Genomic DNA, 21807 nt, shown 5'->3' on the forward strand with positions numbered 1-21807 from the left:
TTAGTGTGATTTAACCTTTGTTTTGAGAGGGTAGGAGTGAGAAAAGGGAGGTGGAGGTGGAAGTATACTTTTGTTTAGTGTTCTAAACCTCAACAATAAGTCAACTTGGATTAAAGCCATTCTGAGTATGGATAGTTATGTGACTGAAAAAACTCGGTTAATCGACATTGCAAGTGTAAACCCTCTCTGATACCATGTAAATATCTAACCCAAATGCTCAAACTATTGGGAGGACGGACTCATAAGGTCTCAGGGGTAACCGATGTGGGACTATTCTCCCAACAGCAAGAAAGACATTGTAAGAAAAAGATACACCTGTTGATGGGGAATTTCTACAGCTCTTGAAAAATGCTTTGGTTCTTTCTGATGTACTTGGAGTGGTGAAATGCTTTCAATTTGGATAGGATAGTGAATTTTATTGGTAGATTAGGAATATTTACTTGATATTTGATTGTCTTAATGTGCTTCTGTTTCTTTTTTTTTTTTCTCTTTGTAAGATCCCTTCTGCTTTGATAAGTATTTTTAAACTCAGTTCATGACATTGCAGCAAATGCTTTTTAATTGGGTTTGAGGAGGAGTTTTGTTGGGATCGATACTTCCCTCCCTGGGTCATGAACTTCTTTGACTCTATGTCGTTGTTTTGTTTGTATAATGGAAGTCTACTCTTCACCCAAAAAAAAAAAAGAAACATAATAAGAAAATAGGAAAAAGGCTCTCCGAGCTTAAGGCGTACACTGCGTCTCCTCACATGGATTATTATAATGATTAAAATAATCAATGTAAGAGTGTGTAGAGTACCTTGCTTGCTCAGAGAACTCTCTCCCAAGAAAATTATAGTGCAGAACATATTCAGATCCGAGTCATTTTAAAGACAAAATTCAGGTTGACTTTTGGCAATTTAGTAACTTGATTAATTCATGAGTTTTGAGTCCTATGCTCATTAATATAAAGACCCTGAAAGAAAGAAAAACTATTATATTATGTATAACAAAAATATTTTTATCCACTTATATTATCTCTGATTTAATCAAGATCATTGTTTTGTTTCAACTTTGCCATGAGGTTGGTTTCACTAGTCTGTTTGACAGTGATGGGTTCTGCACTCAAAAGGTTTTAATCAATATACAACAACAACAACAATAAACTAAGCCTTATCCCAATTGAATGGGGTTGGCTTACATGGATCCTTGCAAAACAAACTAGGGAAAGCTACTTAAGATTATTGCTGATGAGTCTTAAATGTCACTGAGTCTACCAGACTATGGGCTTTCTACCCAAGTCACAGTTTTTGGACTTTAAAAATAAGGCTTGGTTGACTTCATACTTGGGTGCTGAAAGGCAATATATAATGGGTATTTTAAAAAGGGAAGTAGTTTTCTGTCCGGGAGAGTGGCCTATGCCAGCACTCCCATGTGTCTGTCTCTCTCCTCTTCAAAATAGAAGGACAGAGGTGTCTTTTTATATGGGGAGGAGAGAGATAGACTCATGGACATAATTCTTTTTCCCTTAAAAAAATTCACCTAGAACTTACAATGGTTGCATTGGAACAATGGTTCAAGAAAAGAAAAAAAGAGAGAGGGGAGGGGGGATTTCTGCCAGATTATTTAGATTTAGTTTTGACCTTAACACAGGTGTGAGATATCTGAATAAAATGTGTTTCAAGGAAGATGCTGCAGAGATGTTATCACATTCACAAAAGATTCTCCCAGAATCTATGGGTTTTGTTGGCTTTCTTTTGTAAGGGAAGGGTCGAAGGGAGAACAAGCATGGATGCTCTTTGTTTTGGGTTAAGTTAAAATTGACACATCATCTCTCTCTCTCACACACACACTGTAAAACTCATTTCTGTCCTACCAACAGAAACACATGAAAACTAACTGAAAGCTTTTACCTTTTATCCTTCACATTCAAATTTTGTTGACTTTACCTTTTTTTAAATTTTGTTAGTAATGATATTGTGAGAGTTCTCCATAAAATAAATATATTGTATGTCTCCACTCTCAAGCACTTATTCCAATCCAACTGTATCCAAGGGTTCTAGTGGGCGAAAAAAGCATCTCTCTCTCATTATCAAAAAGAGTCTTCAGTCTCTCTAGCCCCCACCATGGGTACCTTTGTTGGGTTTTGGGTACTACAAATACACTCGCTTATCCCTCATGTTTTCCCACTTCTGCTCTTCTCTTCTCTTTTGCATACTCTTTCTCCTAGAATTCTACATTTGCACCTGAACCAACATATTGGTTTTAGTTAAAACCTTCAATTTGTCTTTCTTTTCAACCATCAATCTCTGTGGACCAGAATTCTTTGGCATTCTAATCCAAAACCCAACTACACCTCTATCTCTTGCTCTGCTTCCTCTGTTTCAAGTTTCTGGTTTATTTTCTTATCAATCTATCTTTTCAGATTATTATTTTTTACTGAGCAACAGCCATTGTAGTGATGTCTTCAGTGGTTTGCCAAGGTCTGCAATCATGTCTTGAGCCCTGGCCCAAATTGACTGCAACTAGTCCTTATTTTGCCCGATCACCCTGTTTTACTTGGAGAGCTAGTGTCTCAGATTCTGACTCTGAGAAAGACCTGAAAGAGAAGAACAACAACAGAAATGATGATCAGCAAAACAAAAACAACAAGAACCAGTTGAGCTCCAGCAGTGGTGATATGGGTGGGTGGAGCTTCATCCAAGCTCTTACCAATACTACTTATGAGGGACCCAAAACAGCAGCAGCAGAAGAGAAGGATAAGCTCTACATCCAATCTCTTGTGAAAAAGTGTTCATTAAAGCTTAGCGAAAGGAGCTTAGAGATGTGTACAGAGAATTTGGGATCGGAAACGGGTTCTGTAATAAGTGAAGACATCATCATTCAACCATTGGATTGTGACAGAGAGAAGTCACCAACAAGAAGAAGAGAGCTACCCAATTCATCATCATCATCATCATCACTGAGACAGATTACAGGGGTGAGTTCTCGGGAATTTCCACCACCCTTGACGACTATAAGCTGGTCTAGTCAGGTTCAGGTGAAGACCCACAGAGAAGGAGGACGATTATTGATGAAAGCAGTAAGAGTCCCCTGTTCTCAATCATATTTTCAAGCTGAAAGGAGTGATGGCCGTCTCAGGCTTCACTTATCAACCAATTACTCTGATGGGTTTGACCCAGAATTTGATTCCCAAGACACAGAAGCAGTAGATGAAGATCAAGAAGAAGAAGAAGAAGCAGAAACTGAAGGAGAAGAAGAAGAAGAAATACAATTAGAAGATGACAGAGGAGAAGGAAGGGAAGTGGAGGAGGAGGAGGAAGAGTACTGGGGTGATCAAGTGGAAATGGGAATGTTGGAGGGGATCAATAATAAAAATGGGAATGTTTTAGGTGATCAAGTGGAAATGGGAAACTATGAAAGTGGGAGAAGGAGGAGAAGTAGGTGCAAGGAAGGTGATGGGCATAGGAACAAACTGCTGCTGATTCAGGAGCCTTGTTGTTGGGTGGCTACCTCTTAATTAAAATTATTCCAACAACTCTTGATGATGAACTCATTCTCCTCTCCCTCCCTTTATGTTTTCTCTCTCTCTCTCTCTCTCTCTCTCTCTCTCAACAGTTATGGACTTCTTTAAATGACAATATTTTGGGATTTTTTCCAACCCCACCTTGGGTGGTGTTGTGGATCGTAATGTAACTGCATATTTATATATGTTAATTGTCTGTTATTATCGTTGATGAACAGTTTCCATCTTCTCTTCTCTCTCTCTCTCTCTCTCTCTCTCTCTCTCTCTCTCTAGATGTAACCATCCATCAGTCGTCACCCATGAACTGGAGTTTCTTATTTTATGAGTGTATGTGGATTGTATGGCTCAAGCTTACCATTACAAATATGCCCTTCTTCACCATTTAATTGAAGGGGACGACGAGTTAGCTACATAATATGATCCATATGATTGATTACTTGGTCTTTTCCATCTTTTCAGGGAGTGTGTTGGTCATTTCGTGCACGACTATGTCTGAGCGCAGGTACATGTCACACTATGCGCTGTGATGGCGTTCCTTTTCCTATATATTTAAAATTAGATCACCTCAAAAATCACAATGAGAAAATGTTGATTTTTTTTTTTTTTTTGATAGAAAACAGGGCTATTCATTCATTCACGTCCAACGCCAAACAAAGGAAAACAAGATACATAACACAAATAGAGAACATGATAAACGCGAGGTAAAGATATACAGTATCCAAAACCAAGGAGTGAAAATTGACTCGGTCGCACATGCCATTAACAGGGCATCCAGGCTAGGGGTTGGTTCACAACCACTTCCCTAGTAAACAGGCTGTAGAAACAGCTAAGCTTAAGCGCATGCACATTCGTGCCAATAGAGGGGGCCCCATACGTGCCAAAGAAACCGATGTCAACCCGTCCATGTGTGCCGATTATCCAACGACAGGAGAGGGATGGTGAAGATTGAACGGCGGATGGTGCTACGGAGCCGATGGAAAGTTCGGTACCACCAGTACTAGAGTTGGCACCACTTGCAAACACACACACAAAAGAAAATAAAAATAAAAAACTTTCCCGGGCATGCCCGATTTCGAAGCAACCTTTTCAAGAGAAATGTACAGATGACAAACTAGAGGTGGAAAAGCTGGGCCACTCAGGCCAGATTCCGTTGTTGAGGGCGCCGATGCCAACATCGTCGGTGTAGTCGGATTTGGGCCTGAAACCGGCAAAACATCAATGAGAAGGTTAGGATGGGACAGAAGGTAATGGCGGAGGGAACCATGCAACCACGGTGATGCGAATGTGAGTAACGGAGTAATGGGTGTTGATTTTTAATTTATATCCAACATGCATGTGATATAATTAGTTGGGAACATTAGTAGGTAGCTCAGTTTAATTACCTCCTCAATCGATCCATGGTTTCACCTGAATAGATTCATCACATGTCAACGTAGGATTTGGATCCATTCCCCACGGGATTGAGTTCCTCTCCAGGGAGCCCAGCATGCCCATGGAGCATCCAGTCGTTGGGTTGTGCCGCATACATCTCATTGTGCGGCACAACCCAACCCTTAGATGCCCCCTGGGCGTTGAGTTCCCTGGAGAGAAGCTAGACGATCCCTCTCCACTTGGGGACCATTTCCACCCCAGCTACATCATAAATGGGATGTGAAACCCATCTTTAATGTGCAAGACCCACACCCCATGAACAATGCGAATGGAATGGAGACCGTCCCCATATGGGGGAGCGGATCTGAACTCATCCAAGAATGTCATTATTATAAGTCTCTCTAGCTAGTGTCCAATGTGTCACATTGTGACATGGAAAGATAAGCACAAATGGCTCTCTCTCTCTCGTGTCCCATGTGTCACATTGTGACATGGAATGATAAACACAAATGGCTCTCGTGGCCATGGTTGAAGTCCATCACTCATGAGTGGGCCCTTTTTAATTAACGGCTTATATATAATCCTTATCCTGTTGAAATGGAAACTTGTTAACCATGGAGAAATTGATCATCATAATCCATCTGAAATTAATGAATGGAAAGAGACAAGGGGATTGGTGGGATGACATGGATGTCTTGGCAAACAGGGATTGATGAATCGTTCAAGGAAGGCCGGTCAATAGGTTTATACGTGGAGACCAGAGTACGAGACCACATCAGAGAGAGAGAGAGAGAGAGAGAGACATGGTCAATAGGTTTATATTATTAGAAAAAGATGGCAATTGCAAACAAACAATCACACAATCGAATACAATTAAAGATTTATGTGGTTTGCCAAGATTATCTACGTTTATGATGAGATAAAATCTACTTCACTCACAATCAAAGAAGAATAGTGTTATAGTCGTTCGTCTTCACATCTCTCAGATTGAATATAGAAAAAAAGAATCCTCGTTACAAATTTATAGTGAAATCTTATATATGAAATTTATTGAATACTTAGAATCCTAAAAAAGTTTCCAATGACTGTTGCCCCCAAACCCCTGCATGGACACTTTAATTCATCAAGTCCCCACCATTAATGTAGATTAACATGCAAGCTCCTTCAAACCTTCTTAATGGTCCTTTAAAATCAACCCACTTATGCAAACGACAGAATACAAGTCATTCAACACCAGATAGATAGAGAGAGAGAGAGTGAAACTTGTATTAACTAGCTCCTCGTTTGGGGTGTTGCCATTTTTGTGTCCAAGGTTGGGTGGACAAGGTGGTGGGTTTTTATCAGAGGGAAGGTGATTGGGTTAGGTTTGGATGACAAAGATGGATCTTATATATATTCTTATGTTTGGGACTTTGGGTAGTGTTGATGCATAATTTTTATTTTTTGGAAAAGAATTGATACATGCATCACACACTAATAATGTGTAGACCCAACAAAGACCAATTTTTCTCTTCCTTGCTTTTTATATAAACCCCCTCTCTCTCTCTCTCTCTATCTATATATATATAAAATCTTTAAATTCTATGCTCACTTAGTCACCTCCCACATCATTAGTACTATGAACCTTCATTGTCTTCCTGAAATTCTGGGATTGACTAATTAAACTTACAAAACGCCATTATTTGCTGTCAGGTATACCCCTTGTTTGTTTTTATGGGCAGTTTCAGCCACTAGGGAGTAAGAAATCACTACTCTCTCTCTGTCTCTACTTGGGGGTGTGTCTTATGTCCTCTCACAGGCATCGTTAGATGATATCTCTGCCCCTTGGGTAGATACCCAGGCGTGCTCTCATTGGCCCAGATGCTTGTATAGAGATCATGCGATCAAGTAGAGATCTCTTGTTGAAATTATACCAATGAGATGCTTGTTTGATCCTCCATCACATGGACTAACCTATGTAAGGCCATGCATGTGGCAAACAGTTAAACGTTATACTTCACTAGGCATATTGACAGGGAAGGAAACTTAAATATTATACTAATAACCCTCATGGTCATGATGGAATATGCCCTATAGTTCCAAGGGGAAGTGTTCTTTGCCTGGGAGCCTGGCTCCTACATCTGCACGAGACTCAATCTGTTCCATTGGTTCAATCCATGGAATAGAGAGGTCTATCTTACGAGGAAGAAGAGAGAGACAGACACAAGGGTGCAGTGCGGGAACCATGCTCCAGGACAAGAAACTTTCTTCCATATGTTGAGGAATACCAACAAGAGATAAAAAATTAAAAAAAAAACCCTCTGTGGGGGCCTTCATGACCGTCCTCACCCCAAGGAATTAGTTCACGATATCTCTGCACCGATATTGGTGGCCAACGATATTGATACTGATAGTACTGATACATATCAATTATAATAACAAGCCATATCGGGCCAATATTGGATCAAAACATCATTTAAAAAAAATGAATGGCCATAGTGTATCAACTGAATTGAATCAATCAAGTATTAGTGTCAATTACAGTCGATACAATTGATACGATATCAATACCTAAAACGGTTCCTCACCTCACCTCTGCTCTCCAAGAGCAACTTAAGAATTACATTTTCAGTTTCCAAATCTACACACCCTAAACTACAGATTAAATAAAAGTTTTCGAATTGAAAAATAGGAACCCTAAGGTTATGTTTGGTTGCGTAAATCTGTTGGATGTGATTTGATTCTAGACCAAGGAGGCAGTGAGTGAGGTGATACATGTATGGATTCATGGATGGACCAATCAGTGGCATTTCTGATTTCTCAGAAAAGAACACATTAAAAGCTATCACATATCGTCTCCATGATTCTCAGGGATCTTCACTTGCAGGCTTAACCAGACGAGAGAGAAAAGCATCTTCCACAGACCTGATTGGGCCTGCAGAGAGGATCACGGCTAGGATCGAAGAGGGACCCATTTCCCCCACAAGAAGGAGGATTTTTTAGTAAATCCTATCCCTGTGTGGGGTTTGTGAATCATGAGAGCTCGTCTTCTTGCAATTATTCATCATATTTATTACTAGAGCTGAGATGGTGGCTCTTTGTTCTTTCCTGCATGTACTAAACCGAAAAAGATAAACAAAAAAAATATTGTCCTTGTTTGCTTCTCCTTTTTATCTTTTACTTGGTCAATATTACATTGATCTCATCAATGAATCCTAACCATCTATTTTTCTCAACTAGTCCTTCTAAGAAGTCATTTATCTTTTTCTCTCACATGCAAATATGGTGTGGTTTCTTCCACGTAGAGGTGTCAAAACCTAACCCGAATTGATAAAATCAAAATCGATATGAGTTTATTAGATCATGTTTCAGATTGGGGTTTTGTGACACCGAAACTAAATCAGACTGCAACACTACAATCGATAAGACATTAAATCGAACTTAAAAACAGATTGAAACCAACATAACTAGATAAAAAACTGACACCAACCCAAAATTCAAAGAAAACATATGAAATAAAGTTTTGGGGGGGCGTAGACACATGGGGGTGAGCGAAATTACCGGCTGGACCCCCTGATGACCCGAACCCCACCCCTGTCTAGTCTCATGTGTCTTGGCTCAGCTTGCGCCCAGATACAATCCCAGACAAAGAGAACGTGCGCCCAAAACATATATTTACATGGTAAATTGAAATCTAACTAATAGTAAATCAATAAGAGAAATCGATAAGAAATCGAAATCAAATCAAATCGAAACTCATGCACCTTTATTGGATCATGTTTTGAACTTGTTCATTGTCACACTAAAACTGAAGACACTGAACCAAAACAAATCCAAACCGACCAATTGACACCCCTACTTCCATACATCAAAGCTAAATTCTTGTCTTCCTGCCTCCTTAAGAGAGAGAGAGAGAGAGAGTCTTCACAAGATTCTTGTAAGTGGAGGACATGAGTGAGACCAATAAGATAACATATTTTACATCTGATCTCGCAGAATCCTACCCTTTCACATCAGTGAGGTTCTCTCTTTTCACTTTTCATCCACTTTACCATCTTTTTCTGTCACAAAGATTTACTGATGCATGAATAGTACCTTTAATTGTTTCTCGGTCTCTGGACTATCTTTCGGATCCAGATCTTCTACAGTGCACTGTCCGTAGCGGTTTGTACGAATGCAGATTGAATCGCATGTGTAATGCTTGACTTACTCCCGTTCGGACAAGACGTTTGAACAAAGGTAAGATAGTCATTGCGTGCACGGCTCAGTCTGCACCGCTCAAACCGCTACAAGCAACGCACCATAAAAAATCTGAATTGGTATCTTTCTCTCTGCCAATAGACTAATAATTCTACATTCCAGGTCCTTCAACCAATACCATTCAAAGATTTTACAGTCTTCACTATATAGTACATAGCCGACAAAAGTGAAGTCTATGACCCAAAATGGAACTTTTATAGGGGTTGCCTTTGTAATGATAGTTTGGTAGAAAATCTAGTACTGGGACAATTGGTCATTCTATCGTGGAAATCCACCAGGGAACAGTTGGAAGTCTCGTGGGGTGACCAGTGTTTCCATGTTCCTCCACCCTCTTCCCTCCCTACCATTTCGGGATCTGTCTCTTGCTTCTCAGGATCATGTTCTCCCCTTAGACGTTTTTCTTCTTCTTTTTTTTTTTGGGTGAGTAATTCTCCCCTTAAGCCTTGCTTGATGGTAATACACCTATCAGTTCAGGACTGGCTCCATATGGGATTACTGGACCAGAAACTCTCACAATATGAGAACATTTATGGATGTCCTTTCACTAAAAAACACCCATGTCAAACACATCACTCATGCAAATCAATTCTATATTCTAATTTATCTCCATATGTTTTTAACTCAATCAGATTAAACCAATATTTCAATTCAATCAGCAAATCCAATCAAGATATATCAAACTAGTAATACTTTAGTCAGCCTTGTATAAATTGGTTTTGATTCAATAACTGGGCCAATTTAGTTGATGGATCAAAATATCACTTGATGCGGGTGAAAACTGTGGGAAGATCTTGGTCGTTAGATTGATATACCTGCACACACCAAGAAAGGATTAAGAAAGGTTCAGAGAAGTCTCTGGGGGATCCTCTGATGCCAAAGTCGGCTCTTAGAGCAGCCGGTCGGAGGTGAGAGACCAAAAGAAAGTGAGAAAAGATAGTGGTTCAGATTGAATAGCATCTAATCTTTTACCTGAGATACTTGTCTTGTGTTTAAAGTAGGATTGGAGAAAAGATCTGGCTTGGCATGGCGGTAATAGTGCTGAAATATCTCAACGTAGGGATGGATAGCCTGTTGAATCAATGTTGAATGCTTGAGCTGATCCAGCTAAGGGGATGGCCTTAATAAATGCCGGATATGACCCAATAGTCGAACGCCTACGACTTTCGGTGCATACAGAATCGCCAATATGTGAACCTGCGCCCTACGTCATCATACCGAGTCAATATAATTCGGCCCGCCTTGCCTTCAAAGAGATGGAACGTGTATGGGACGCAAACGGTGTGGCGTGGCTCCCAAGTCACTCACCTTAAATGCACATGCCAGTCATGTCTCTACTTTTCTTATAGGTAAGGCCTGTGATAATTAGGAAAATAGGTCCAGAATGATGAGATTATCTCAATGATAATGAGGGAAGGGCTATGAATATCATATTTTGTCTTATCCCTGTCACATATCTATCCTTCTTAGCCTGAATTATTCTTGGTATGTCATCAATCTCCAAATCTTTTCCTTACATTTTGTTTATGGAAAGATGATCGACATGTTGGTGATGTGACCACGTTGACCTCATTCATTGTCTATTTGGTTTATCCCATATAAGAAGGGATGAGGAGCGAAACTTTGGGGGAGGGAGTGCAATTTTTGATTGAGAGGGATTCCGTTACTTTTCAAAGGAAATAGTAAACTTTGTGGAAGAACAAAATGCTAATTATTATGGAACCCCAAATTGCCCAAAAAATCATCTAATATTCATTTACTCTTGCTGTTGTCCTTTTCTCTGTGCTTTAAATCTTCAACAGGATTTTAATAAGATGGAATGACTCTTTGTTCATCGCACTCACATCAGCACAAACTGGTATGGTTGCAGCATTGCGATTAGGATGGATAGCCACTTAGGGTGTTTTATGGAGAAAGTTTTCCTCCACCCATGGAGGACGTTTCACCCACCGGGTTCACAAACCTCTATAGAATTTTAGTATGTTTCCAAAATTCCCTCTTGATGTTTTTCTTTTTCCAAGATAAATGGGATCCCATTTACTATGGATGGAGGAAAACTCGGTCTTTTTTTCCTTCTTTTTGTTTTTTTGTTTCTATTTGTACTCCTATTTAAGTTATTTCTAAAGGACAAGGACTCATGCATGGTTTTTGTGAATTATTATCACCTACATCTCTCCTGCTCGGTACGGTTCTCTAGTGCCTCTAATAAAAGGGAGGTGGATCTCACCCGGGCAATGTGTTTGGTCAGGGGGTGGAATGATCATTTCAGCCCCCCCTATAAGAGGAACCGCACAACCGTACCGATCAACAAACCTCAAGGGATAAAGGTCCGATTTTTGTAACCACTACTACAGCTACTAAGGCTAAGAGTTGCTAAGATAACAGACACCATTGTCTATGATGTAATTAGGTTTGTTTGTAAGTACTGATTTGTTAGCTAAGATCCATTACTGAGACCATCATGTTATTAAGGATTAATTTTAGAGACGAATAAAACCTTTCGATGTATCAATATCATAGTATAAAATTTTATTTGAATAACTTTTTTTTGGTGCAAACCCACATTGAGGAGAATTACTAAAATCTATTTGGGACCATACAAAAACAAGGAAAAGAACCCATGCCCCCAAGGTAGGTTACTAAAAACCAATACGAACCCGATTTCATAGTTGGACCGATTCAAATAGAATTATGTTTTTATTTATTGGTCTTTAAACCCTAATTTAGGTGCCGATTCTTTTTATTGTTTCCCTCCAAAGAGATGGATTTACCCCCAGAGAATTTCATAAACTCTCCATGTTTAAAACTTAGAAACCAAAATATCAATCCATGGAGCAATTATGGTGATATGTGCTGAAAACCTCCTGGGACTTCCATCTTACCAATGTAAAGAGACAACACAGCTCTTACGTATCCAACCTTGACAAATATGTATCTCCTCCAAACAAATACTTTGAATTATGTTTCATATTGAGCCATAAAATACACTTTAGCTTAATAAAAGGCATACAAGGATACTGCTGTGATTTTCAGGCAGAACCACAAGAAACTAAACACAATGGGGGTATGTGGTGCCTTGCCTGATATTCTCATGTAGGGATGGCTTGTGGCCACTTTATATTATTAGAACATTTCACCAAAAATAGAGCTACATACATTAATACTCGCTGGGAAAAACAGAACTCGGTTACGAACTGTAGTAGATACACATATAAGAAGTACATTCATTTGCCTGAGGATGCAAACCACAACCTATCTCTCTGCCGATTTAAAGCTCGATCTTTAGGAGATGATGTCTTCCCACCTACTGCCAGACGATCCTTAGGAGATGATGTCTTCCCACCAACACCTGCCTGACGCAGCATCTCTACAGACAGTTATCAGACAAACAGAACAATTAGACGAGTAATTTAATGCAGATGACAAAGCAATTTGTGACAACCTAAAACCCACAGTTCAAATATCAAGATTTTGGTCATATTCAATGCAATCAGATATTCTGGTAAACACATTGTGACAAAGTTTCCCTTGTAACTTAGATATGCCAGCCCGAAGGATTCTATAGAACAACAAACTAAGCCTAATCCCATCTGAATGGGGTCGGCTACATGGATCCTTGTAGAGCAGAGTAATAGAAAAGAAGAAATGAAGACACAAGAGATGAGAAGTGCGAAAAGAGAAATGAAAGTAACTGAAAGTAAGAGAAATAGGCCCAGCCCAGCAAGTCAAGGGAAACTTAGCTATACAGGGTTAGCAACATGGATGTTTGCCCTCCAAAAGGTTCTATCCGAAGTCATACTTGGTACAAGACCTAGACTACGCATGTCATTCCTCACAACCTCTCTTATGGTCATTTTCGGCCTGCCCCTAGCTCTTTTAGCTCCTTCGATTGATTAGAATCAGATCACTCCTCCGTACTGGAACATCCTCAAGCCTCCTTTGAACATGGTCATACCACCTCAAACAACATTTTAACAACTTATCATTGATCAGGGCAACTCCCAAATCGGCTCTAATACGATCATTCCTTACTTTATCCTTCATATTCTTGCCGCACATCCATCTCAACATCCTGATCTCTACTACACATCTTCTCTATATGACACTTCTTAACTGCCCAACATTCTACCACATACATCATAGCCGATCAGACAACAGTCCTATAGAACTTTCCTTTAAGCTTTAACGGAATACGTCGGTCACACAGTACTCCAGTTGAACCTCTCCACTTCATCCATCCCACCTTAATTCTTTGCAAAACATCATCATCTATGTCACCTTCTTTATTGATAATTTACCCCAAATATCTAAAATAGTCACTTTACAGTATCTCTCTCAATTTTCACAATATCATTATCCATCATAGAGTGACTAAAGTTACACAACATATACACTATCTTTGATTTACTAATCATAAAGCCTCTTGTTTCAAGGGTTGATCTCCACATCTCTAACTTAGTATTGATCCCTACTTTAGTCTCGTCTACCAAAACAATATCATCGGCGAAGAGCATACACCACGGGACCTCGTCTTGAATGTTCTTAGTTAATTCATCCATCATAAGCGCAAACAAATAAAGGCTTAGAGCCGATCCCTGGTGTAACCCAATCGTAATTGGGAATTCCTTGTCCTGGCCTCCCACTGATCTCACACTAGTCACCACGCCCTCATACATATCTTTAATTACATCAATATATTTACTTGACACCCCTCTTTCACAAGAACATGTTGGATCAAGTCTCTAGGAACTCTATCATAGGCTTTTTCAGGTCAATGAAGACCAAATGGAGATCCTTCTTACTACCTATATATCTTTCCATGAGTCTCCTCAGTAGGTAAATAGCTTCTGTCGTGGATCTACTTGGCATAAATCCAAATTGGTTCTTCAAGATATCTGTCTCTCTTCTCAGACAAGCTTCAATAACTTTCTCTCATTAGTTTTATGCTTCTATAGTTATTGCAGCTCTGAATATTGCCTTTATTTTTGTAGATCAGCACTACAATGCTTCTCCTCCAATCATCTGGCATTTTCCTTGAGTTAACCAATATACTCCACAAACTCCTAGGGCCTTCCACACTTTAGTTAGGATCTCATTTGGACCCGGTGTCTTGCCTATTTTCATCTTTCTTAAGGCTTCTTTAACCTCTACCACACCAACCTTTTGTACATACCTATGATGTGTGGTGTCTTGATGAGTAATGCAATCATCCAGATCGAACAAATTCGAGCTATCCCCATTCAGTAATTCACAAATATACTCATCCCATCTTTGCACAATGTCCTCATCCCTTACCAGTATTCTACCATCCTCACCTTTGATACATCTCACATGGTTGAAATCTCAACTCTTCCTTTCTCTTATTTTAGCTATCTTATAGATATCTTTCTCCCCATCCTTTGTGTTTAGATTAAGATAAAGATCCTCAAATTTCTTCACCCTAGCCTTCCCCATTATCTTCTTGGCCTCATTTCTGACTTCAATATACCTCTTCTTATCTTCTGCATGTTTAGTCCGTTGCCAGGTCTTAAAACACTCTTTCTTGGTCTTAATGGCTGCTTAGACCTCCACATCCCACCACCAAGTTTCCCTAGGGTTCTGATGACTACCCTTCGCTTCCCCTAGGACTTCTTTGGCAACCCTTTTAATACAAGTCATCATCTCGTTCCACACTTCCACATGACATTGGTGTCTCCCTTAAAATCTCACTTCCCTTGTTTGAGCACATTATTAGTAAATGTGCCTAGGGACTCCCCCTTTAATCTCCACCACCTTATCTTAGGGTACATATGTTCCCTACTACACTTCTGAGCATTGAGGCACAAATCCAGGACCACCACCACTCTATGTTGGTTGGTTAGACTCTCCCCAAAATTACCTTACAATCTCTACACAACCACCAGCCCAAAGGATTCTATATTGATCATTATTTTGTAATCAAACAATGTCTTATATTTTATACTCTTTCAAATAACCAAGTTAGTTGACTTAGTTCCACGGTTTACAACCAATATTTCTTATATGTCAATATCTTTTAAATAGTTCTGAAAATATGGGATGCCTGTATAGTCAGTCTATCCATTCATCCATGAATGGCATCCATATCAAATGCTTTTCCAATCATTCTGATTAGCCTTCCACTGTCAGCATACTGGTTATATTTTCAAGTAGTTGGACAATGTGCCCAACGAAGAGTGTTGTTACATCAGTAAAACATGTTATATACACATTATAAATTATGTGGATAACCTGTTGGATGTTCTTCTAAATGGAAAGAGTTACTGGGGGTGAAATGAAAAATGCATTGTTTGATTTGTGGCATCTTGTTACTTCAAAAACAGGAGGTCACAAAGAGTGCTTGGGCATATTGTAATTGAGACTTTACAGAGAACAATTACTCACCACGTTTTCTTTCAAGCTCTTGGTCTAGCTCTTCTTTCCACTTCCTCTGTCTCTCAGAAAAAATTGCACTGAAGAAAGGACAAGAGCGTTAAGAAGGAAATAAACAACTTGAAAATGAAAACAGCGTAAAGAATGCAAACCATTTAACCAAACCTTGGGCTAATTGGTTCCTGCTGACCGTCAAGAAGCCCTTTCCATTCATTAAGCTGAGGTGAAGGAATTTCCCGCAAACATTGATTGTTTTGAGAGCCAATATTAGATACACGCCTGCTACAACTCCCAGGGCTTGCAGTATTCACAGCATCAACAGATGGGGATGAAGTTCCACTAGGAACCCGACTGGGTGACTTGCTTTTTGGAGGCAACTTCAAATAATTCATAACATTTTCGTTGTTTGTGCTCCCAACAATACTCGGAGGTCCAGAGGCATTTAAGGTGTTATAAAACTCTTCATAAAGTGGTGTTTGCAGCTTCTTTAAATCTAGAGCCTGGCAATGGTATGACCAAAAACTTAAGACAACTCTAATCCCATCACAGAAGAAACCATGTATGATAATATATCAATGAAATACAATAGAACAAAAAAGTTCATATTACAGAAGAAGTTATACCTTCTCATCCAGGAAGGCTCTAATTTTTAACTCAGTAGCTTCATCATCATCCTCAGATACTGATGGCCCGAATGGAAAAGAGAAATCATTGTCATCCTTGGTAGAAGCTCTAGGACTCCCAGATATTCCCGTGACTGAATAATCTGAGTGCAAGTCAATTCCTTTCTGTTCTAGCACAGAACTTTCATCAAACTTGCAAGGCCAATTATCAGTGGGCTCACACATTGGATTAAAACTCTGATTCAAACAAACAAATCCATCAAAACTTATTCAAACAAACAAATCCATCAAAACTTAGTCACTGAAGTTCCCTGTAACTGCTTAAGGCTAATTGAAAGTTGTGAGGAACTTAAAGAAAGTGCATTACCTTATTGAAGTCGTCCACTGTGGAGACAGAACTGAGTTTTACAGATTGATCCAGCAATAAGTCATCTTTATCATCAATCAGACACATGTCATCACTGGTGCTCGTTCCCCATTGTCCAATCCCTGAGAACTTCTCAGGATATACAGTTGAGCACTTCACACTACCCATATCAAAAACATCCTTCAAGCCATTGCAGGTTGTCTGAGGTCTGAGTGCAGGACCAATGCTGGTGCATCAACAACCTTACAGTCATGATTGCAAGAAATACACAAAGTAGGTAAGCACCTATTACATGTTAACACTTACGAGTTCTTCATAATTGACCCAGATGAAGGCAACACACTTGCAGAAGCTTCCTGACAATGATGAATTATAAAATCCGCAGCAGAAAAAACATGAAAGAGGTCTAATCATCAATATAACTACACAAAAATGGGGGGGGGGGGGGGGGAAGGTCCGGAGGTTACACTGACCATAGTTGAAGTGCGAAGGATTGGATGAGATTCCCGGTATTCCCCAGTAACAAATGGATGCTTCATTTAAGAATACCACAAAATTACTAACTTGCAAAAAACTACTAAACAAAACAATACTCCTATGACTTAAGATATTGGTTAGAGGAAATAAACTTTTACCTGCAACAATTCTGATGCAGTGGGTCTCAAGTTTGGTTCCCTGCCACCTTAAAATGTTAGTCTTAAAGGAAAAGGTTTCAGAAAAAATAACCAACAAGACCCAAATTTAGATCAAATGTTTTTCGTTTTGTTTTTCAGTTGAGCAATATCAAGGGAAAATTACAGATGGCAACCAATCATATTTAATAACCATACTATCTGTGACATTTTTACTATGTTCTGGAAATCATAAACACAAATACTGACAGGAGTTCTAGATAACACAAGATTCTAGTGTCTATTAATCGTTAATGCAACCTTAAGGTTGCAATTTAAGCTTCTTAACCAGAAAAGATAGCAGGTATCAATTCTGTAGAAAGGAAATGATTCAAGTATAAATCGTATTCAGGATAAGTAACACATCAAAACCATCTTATGTGTCCTTTAGACTAACTGTTGATGAAACAAGTGAAGGGGAAAAAACAGTAAGGGAAATCACGAATATACTTCTGCAGACATTTCAACAGAAAATCCTTTGCCTCAACAGAGAGGTGCTCAGGGATGGGTGGATGAGACTTTGTTGTACCAATATGGAAAAGAGCAGCAACCTAGAGAAAACACAAGTTGTTAGCCTTAAATGAATTGAAGGACAATGTATGGTTTCAGAAGGATAAACTCAAATTTGATAAAGTCTTAAAAGTCAAAGGAAAGCAGGGAAACTATTAATTACAACGTATTGTGTACCTCTTGGTACTGCTGACTCCAAGGAGGCTTTCCAGTAGCCATCTCAATAACAGTACATCCAACACTCCAGATATCAGCAGAACTAGGAAATATTAGGACAGAAATCAGCAAACTACAGCATCAAGAATGAGGTATAACAAGACCCCAAAAAAAAATAGCACTAATAGGAAGACCCAAGACCAACACCGATGGACCATAACCAATCAACAAGAAATAATAATAATATAAAGAAAAGGAAGCTTTGAATTTTTTTCTACAAGAGACATCGAAAAACTGAAACAAAGAAGAAAGGAATATGAATTAAATTCAAATAACTCAATGTTCTCATCATTAAGATAGATAATTAGAACAAAATCTCCAGGTACTCTATTGGAGGTCTTTCCACAACTTTAGTAAATTCAGCAGTTCCAAATAAGATAGACTAAAGGTTCGGCTTAGAGGCCAAAGCTTCATTGGGTTCTTGAGTGGAGTAATTCCTAATTTTATGATTTGTCAAAGCAGTCAAGCCATTTCTAAGGGCAAACTATTGGCTGGCCAATTTTAAACAGTAACATCAATATTAAACATTACAGACAAGAATATTCAAGGGCATAAGTAAATAGGAAAAATCCTTGAAAGCACTCAAGCATGGTGCTCCGAACTTCGAAAAATGCCAACAAAAGATTTTGAGAGCGTTAGATTTGTATGTCACAAAAAAGACCAATTGAGAATTGTCATCAATTTATAGGGTACAATATTCTTCTAAAGCACCAACAACCATTTCCAACTACAAATTAGCCATCTCAAGCACCTCATTCTCATTTTTATAACAGTTTGGTGGTTGGCTTGAAAATACTACAAATAACCAGTGAGGAGGTTTCACAAATACCTCAATTTATATTTATTGAGTTTAATAATATTACTGTGCAGAATAATTAACCTGAGCATAAAATGCACATGTATCATTTCATAAAGATCTACCAAATAAGCATCCAATCCTAGATCAAAATAAGCCATGATTTTCTTGTATATGAACTCATCTTAGCACCCCATGGACATTAGTGTTGTTGCATCTCTAAATCTCTGATTGTTTAACGTACATCATGCAATTCATGCACTGATAGGCTCTTGTATTTTACAATTTTTCTAAACCAGACCAGGAGGGCTTTCTGACAGGGTAATTAACAGTCTGACCAGGCAACCAACCAGTCCAAGTGTTCTTACTCATTATCCATGACCCAAAAGATAAAGGGGAGAAACAAATAATACAAGAGCAGTATACTAACATAAGTGAGTCTTTGGCTCAACAGTGAAGGTTCTTCCCTGGATTAAAAATAATAAAATAAAAGAACATAAATTCAAATTTTCACGCCTTTTCATATAACTACTTTTAGCTCTCTTCTTGGACAGTACAATTGTCAGAACCAAATAGTGGTTTGACCAGTAAATGTTATTAAGCCCCATGGTGCTCAGTTCTCATATTTGCAGGCTTTAAATTACATTGTCTACCAAGTTGCATTTCAAGTATCTTCCTCCCAAAGTGACATCCTTCGTATTCATCTTCATAAATCATAAAGTCATCAAATTGGTTTCAGACCCAATGCTCAACTATCAATTTTGTTGAGGCTTGTGAAGGGTTCAGGATGGCCTAGTGGTTGAAACATCTGTTCATTTTCAAGTAGACTTCAATTCAAATCTTATTACTTGCAATGTCATAAAATATTATGAAGGTGACTATGCATTGCCCTGGTAAAGCATGTACAGTGTCACCCCTGAGGCCTGGGTTCAAGGCTTGAGAATCTGAAACAACCAATCCAAACCATCCAAGCACTTCACAGTGCACAAGTTCATATGGTGCCTCTTTGAATTCTTTGCTAGGGTCATCTTATATTCCACCCTTAAGGGAATTAAAGGGATCCATAGTACAATCACACTCTGTCCACTAGGTGCACAGAATACTACAAGCTGAGTGAACATAATAACACATGGTTATGCTTACAGTCATAGGTGTTAATACCAGAGCAATCAGCACCACACTCAATCATCTGAGATGTGTCAATGCACATCTGAGCTCTAAGCCAAGAACTTGATATGAAACTTGAAAAGCACAAGAAACTAATACAGGTACAGAATGTTGTTGCACTGGTCCTATGATTGTGATTTTACATTTGTTCGTTAACCATATAAAACATAACTCATGCTAATAAGAAGTTTTAGGGGAGTATTATAGTGCTTACAAGCTGTGCCCTGTCTGGAGAATGACTTCAGGAGCCATCCAATATGGTGTACCTTTCATTGACTTAGCACCTGAGATGGTAGCCTGAATAATCAATCAGAACCATTGACATTTGTCATTTCCATGAAGAAGAAATACTGCCTAAGGATCTGACAATAAAATCAAATTGATAGTGAAGGACACTCAAAGTTCATACGAGTTCAACCACTTGCTTGGAAGCACCAAAGTCAGCAAGCTTGATGCAGCCTTTATTATCTACAAGTATGTTTGCCCCCTGAAAGCAGATGAAAATAAACAGCATATTCACAAAGCAGTAGAAGGAACAAGACAGACACAGTGAAAGTAACAAAAGAATACTTGCTTTCCCAGAAAATAGCATTTTAAGATAAAGAAATAAACCTTAATATCCCTATGCATAATTCCGTTCTTATGAAGGTACTCCAGCCCCAGTAATAGCTGCTTTGTGTACATTCTTATTACCTGTTAATCAAATAGGAATAGGAACAAACATAAGTACTCAAAACACCCTAATTTGGCATTTTTAAGAATGGCAGTGACTTACAGGTTCAGGGAAAGACCCAAATTTTCCAAGAAGGGACGAGATAGATCCACCAGGAACAAATTCCAGCAGAATATTTAAGGTTCCCTCCTCTCTAGCAGTTCCCAAATATCTCTGAGTGAAGACAATAATAGTAATCATAGTTGATCAAGAGAAAGAACATCACTTTCATTATAGTAACTAAGAATATACTCACAACTATGTTAAGATGAGAGAGATTCTTAAGAAGCTTCACTTCTTCCTCAAGCTCCCGAATATGAGTCTATGTTGACAAATCAAACAAACTCAATCAAATTCTGCAGCAGACCCTCGTGAAGCCAAATGATTAGAGTGGGGGGAAAAGAATAAGGACAATTAGGTATCATGAAATTTTCAATTTATTAGATGAGGCCTGAGGGGAATAAAAATTCAACAGTCTGGAATTAAGATCGAGTTTATAGCAACAAATAATAATGCTTAAAAGTAAATATAAAAGAATCAACTACACAGCCACCACTATTCAACTCGGCCAAAAAGTTAGAATCAGAGGGGAAAAAAGAGAAAAAAAAAATTAGAACACAAACAGTATGATCCGAACCTCACCTGTGCTTTCTCCTTCGACGCATTGTTGGCTGGGATCAGAACCTGAAATCAATAGTAACATCGAAACGATAAGACCCGAGGAAACTGAAAAATCGTGAAATCAAACGGAAAAACTGGAAATCAAACACGAAAATTCACCTGTTTCACAGCGAGAAGCTCTCCAGAGTCTAGATTCATCCCCATATATACACGACCAAAGGCACCACAACCGATCAATTCTCCCTTGCGCCATCTGATCGGAGGTGCATTATCCTTTACGAGTGGAGGTAGTGCCGGAGGAGAAGGTCTAGAGAGAAAACCAACCCTAGATCTTCGAAGACAAGTACCGAGTTTCTCAACCAGACCTCCAAATCCCCCTTCTTCATCTCCATCTGTGCTTCGGAAAACCAAAGATCGACGAACAGACCCGACAAAGTCTTGCATCGTAGATGCACTTGTGGTTAACTTTCAGAAGAAACTGAACTCTGTGAGGGTGAGTTCAGACTTCAGAGTAATGGTTCTACTGGAGCAAGGAATAGACTAGACTTTAGGGTTCTTTCAGTTTCATTTCATTTCGGCCAGTGAGAGAGACTGAGGAGGCAGAGAGAGAAAGAGAGAGAGGC

The 21807-nt window shown here is 39.0% G+C and overlaps 2 protein-coding genes across 6 annotated transcripts; one reads left to right on the top strand and one right to left on the bottom strand.

Moving 5' to 3' along the window:
• The first annotated feature begins 2192 nt into the window (after positions 1-2192).
• On the top strand, positions 2193-3498 carry LOC122643778 (protein FANTASTIC FOUR 3). The gene is made up of 2 exons (XM_043837362.1): positions 2193-2366; positions 2404-3498. Exon 2 carries the CDS (start codon positions 2440-2442, stop codon positions 3496-3498), a length of 1059 nt encoding a protein of 352 aa, XP_043693297.1. The 5' UTR covers positions 2193-2366; positions 2404-2439.
• Positions 3499-12049: 8551 nt separating this feature from the next.
• On the bottom strand, positions 12050-21807 carry LOC122643078 (mitogen-activated protein kinase kinase kinase NPK1-like). 5 transcript variants are annotated; one of them, XM_043836715.1, is made up of 18 exons: positions 21344-21807; positions 21206-21247; positions 20820-20885; positions 20627-20737; positions 20464-20544; positions 20261-20338; positions 20066-20148; positions 17850-17931; positions 17613-17713; positions 17127-17166; positions 16965-17024; positions 16798-16847; positions 16492-16717; positions 16125-16361; positions 15667-16001; positions 15514-15575; positions 12455-12478; positions 12050-12415 (listed from the first exon to the last, which is right to left on the bottom strand). In XM_043836715.1, exons 1-18 carry the CDS (start codon positions 21626-21628, stop codon positions 12336-12338), a joined length of 2043 nt encoding a protein of 680 aa, XP_043692650.1. In that variant the 5' UTR covers positions 21629-21807; the 3' UTR covers positions 12050-12335. The 5 variants fall into 5 exon arrangements, with proteins under 5 accessions (XP_043692650.1, XP_043692649.1, XP_043692647.1 ...); XM_043836714.1 differs by having other exon boundaries at positions 15514-15581; positions 21344-21806; XM_043836712.1 differs by having other exon boundaries at positions 12050-12478; positions 15514-15581; positions 16492-16714; positions 16795-16847.

The sequence above is a fragment of the Telopea speciosissima genome, chromosome 10, assembly GCF_018873765.1.
Source record: "Telopea speciosissima isolate NSW1024214 ecotype Mountain lineage chromosome 10, Tspe_v1, whole genome shotgun sequence".
Classification (NCBI taxonomy): Eukaryota; Viridiplantae; Streptophyta; class Magnoliopsida; order Proteales; family Proteaceae; genus Telopea; species Telopea speciosissima.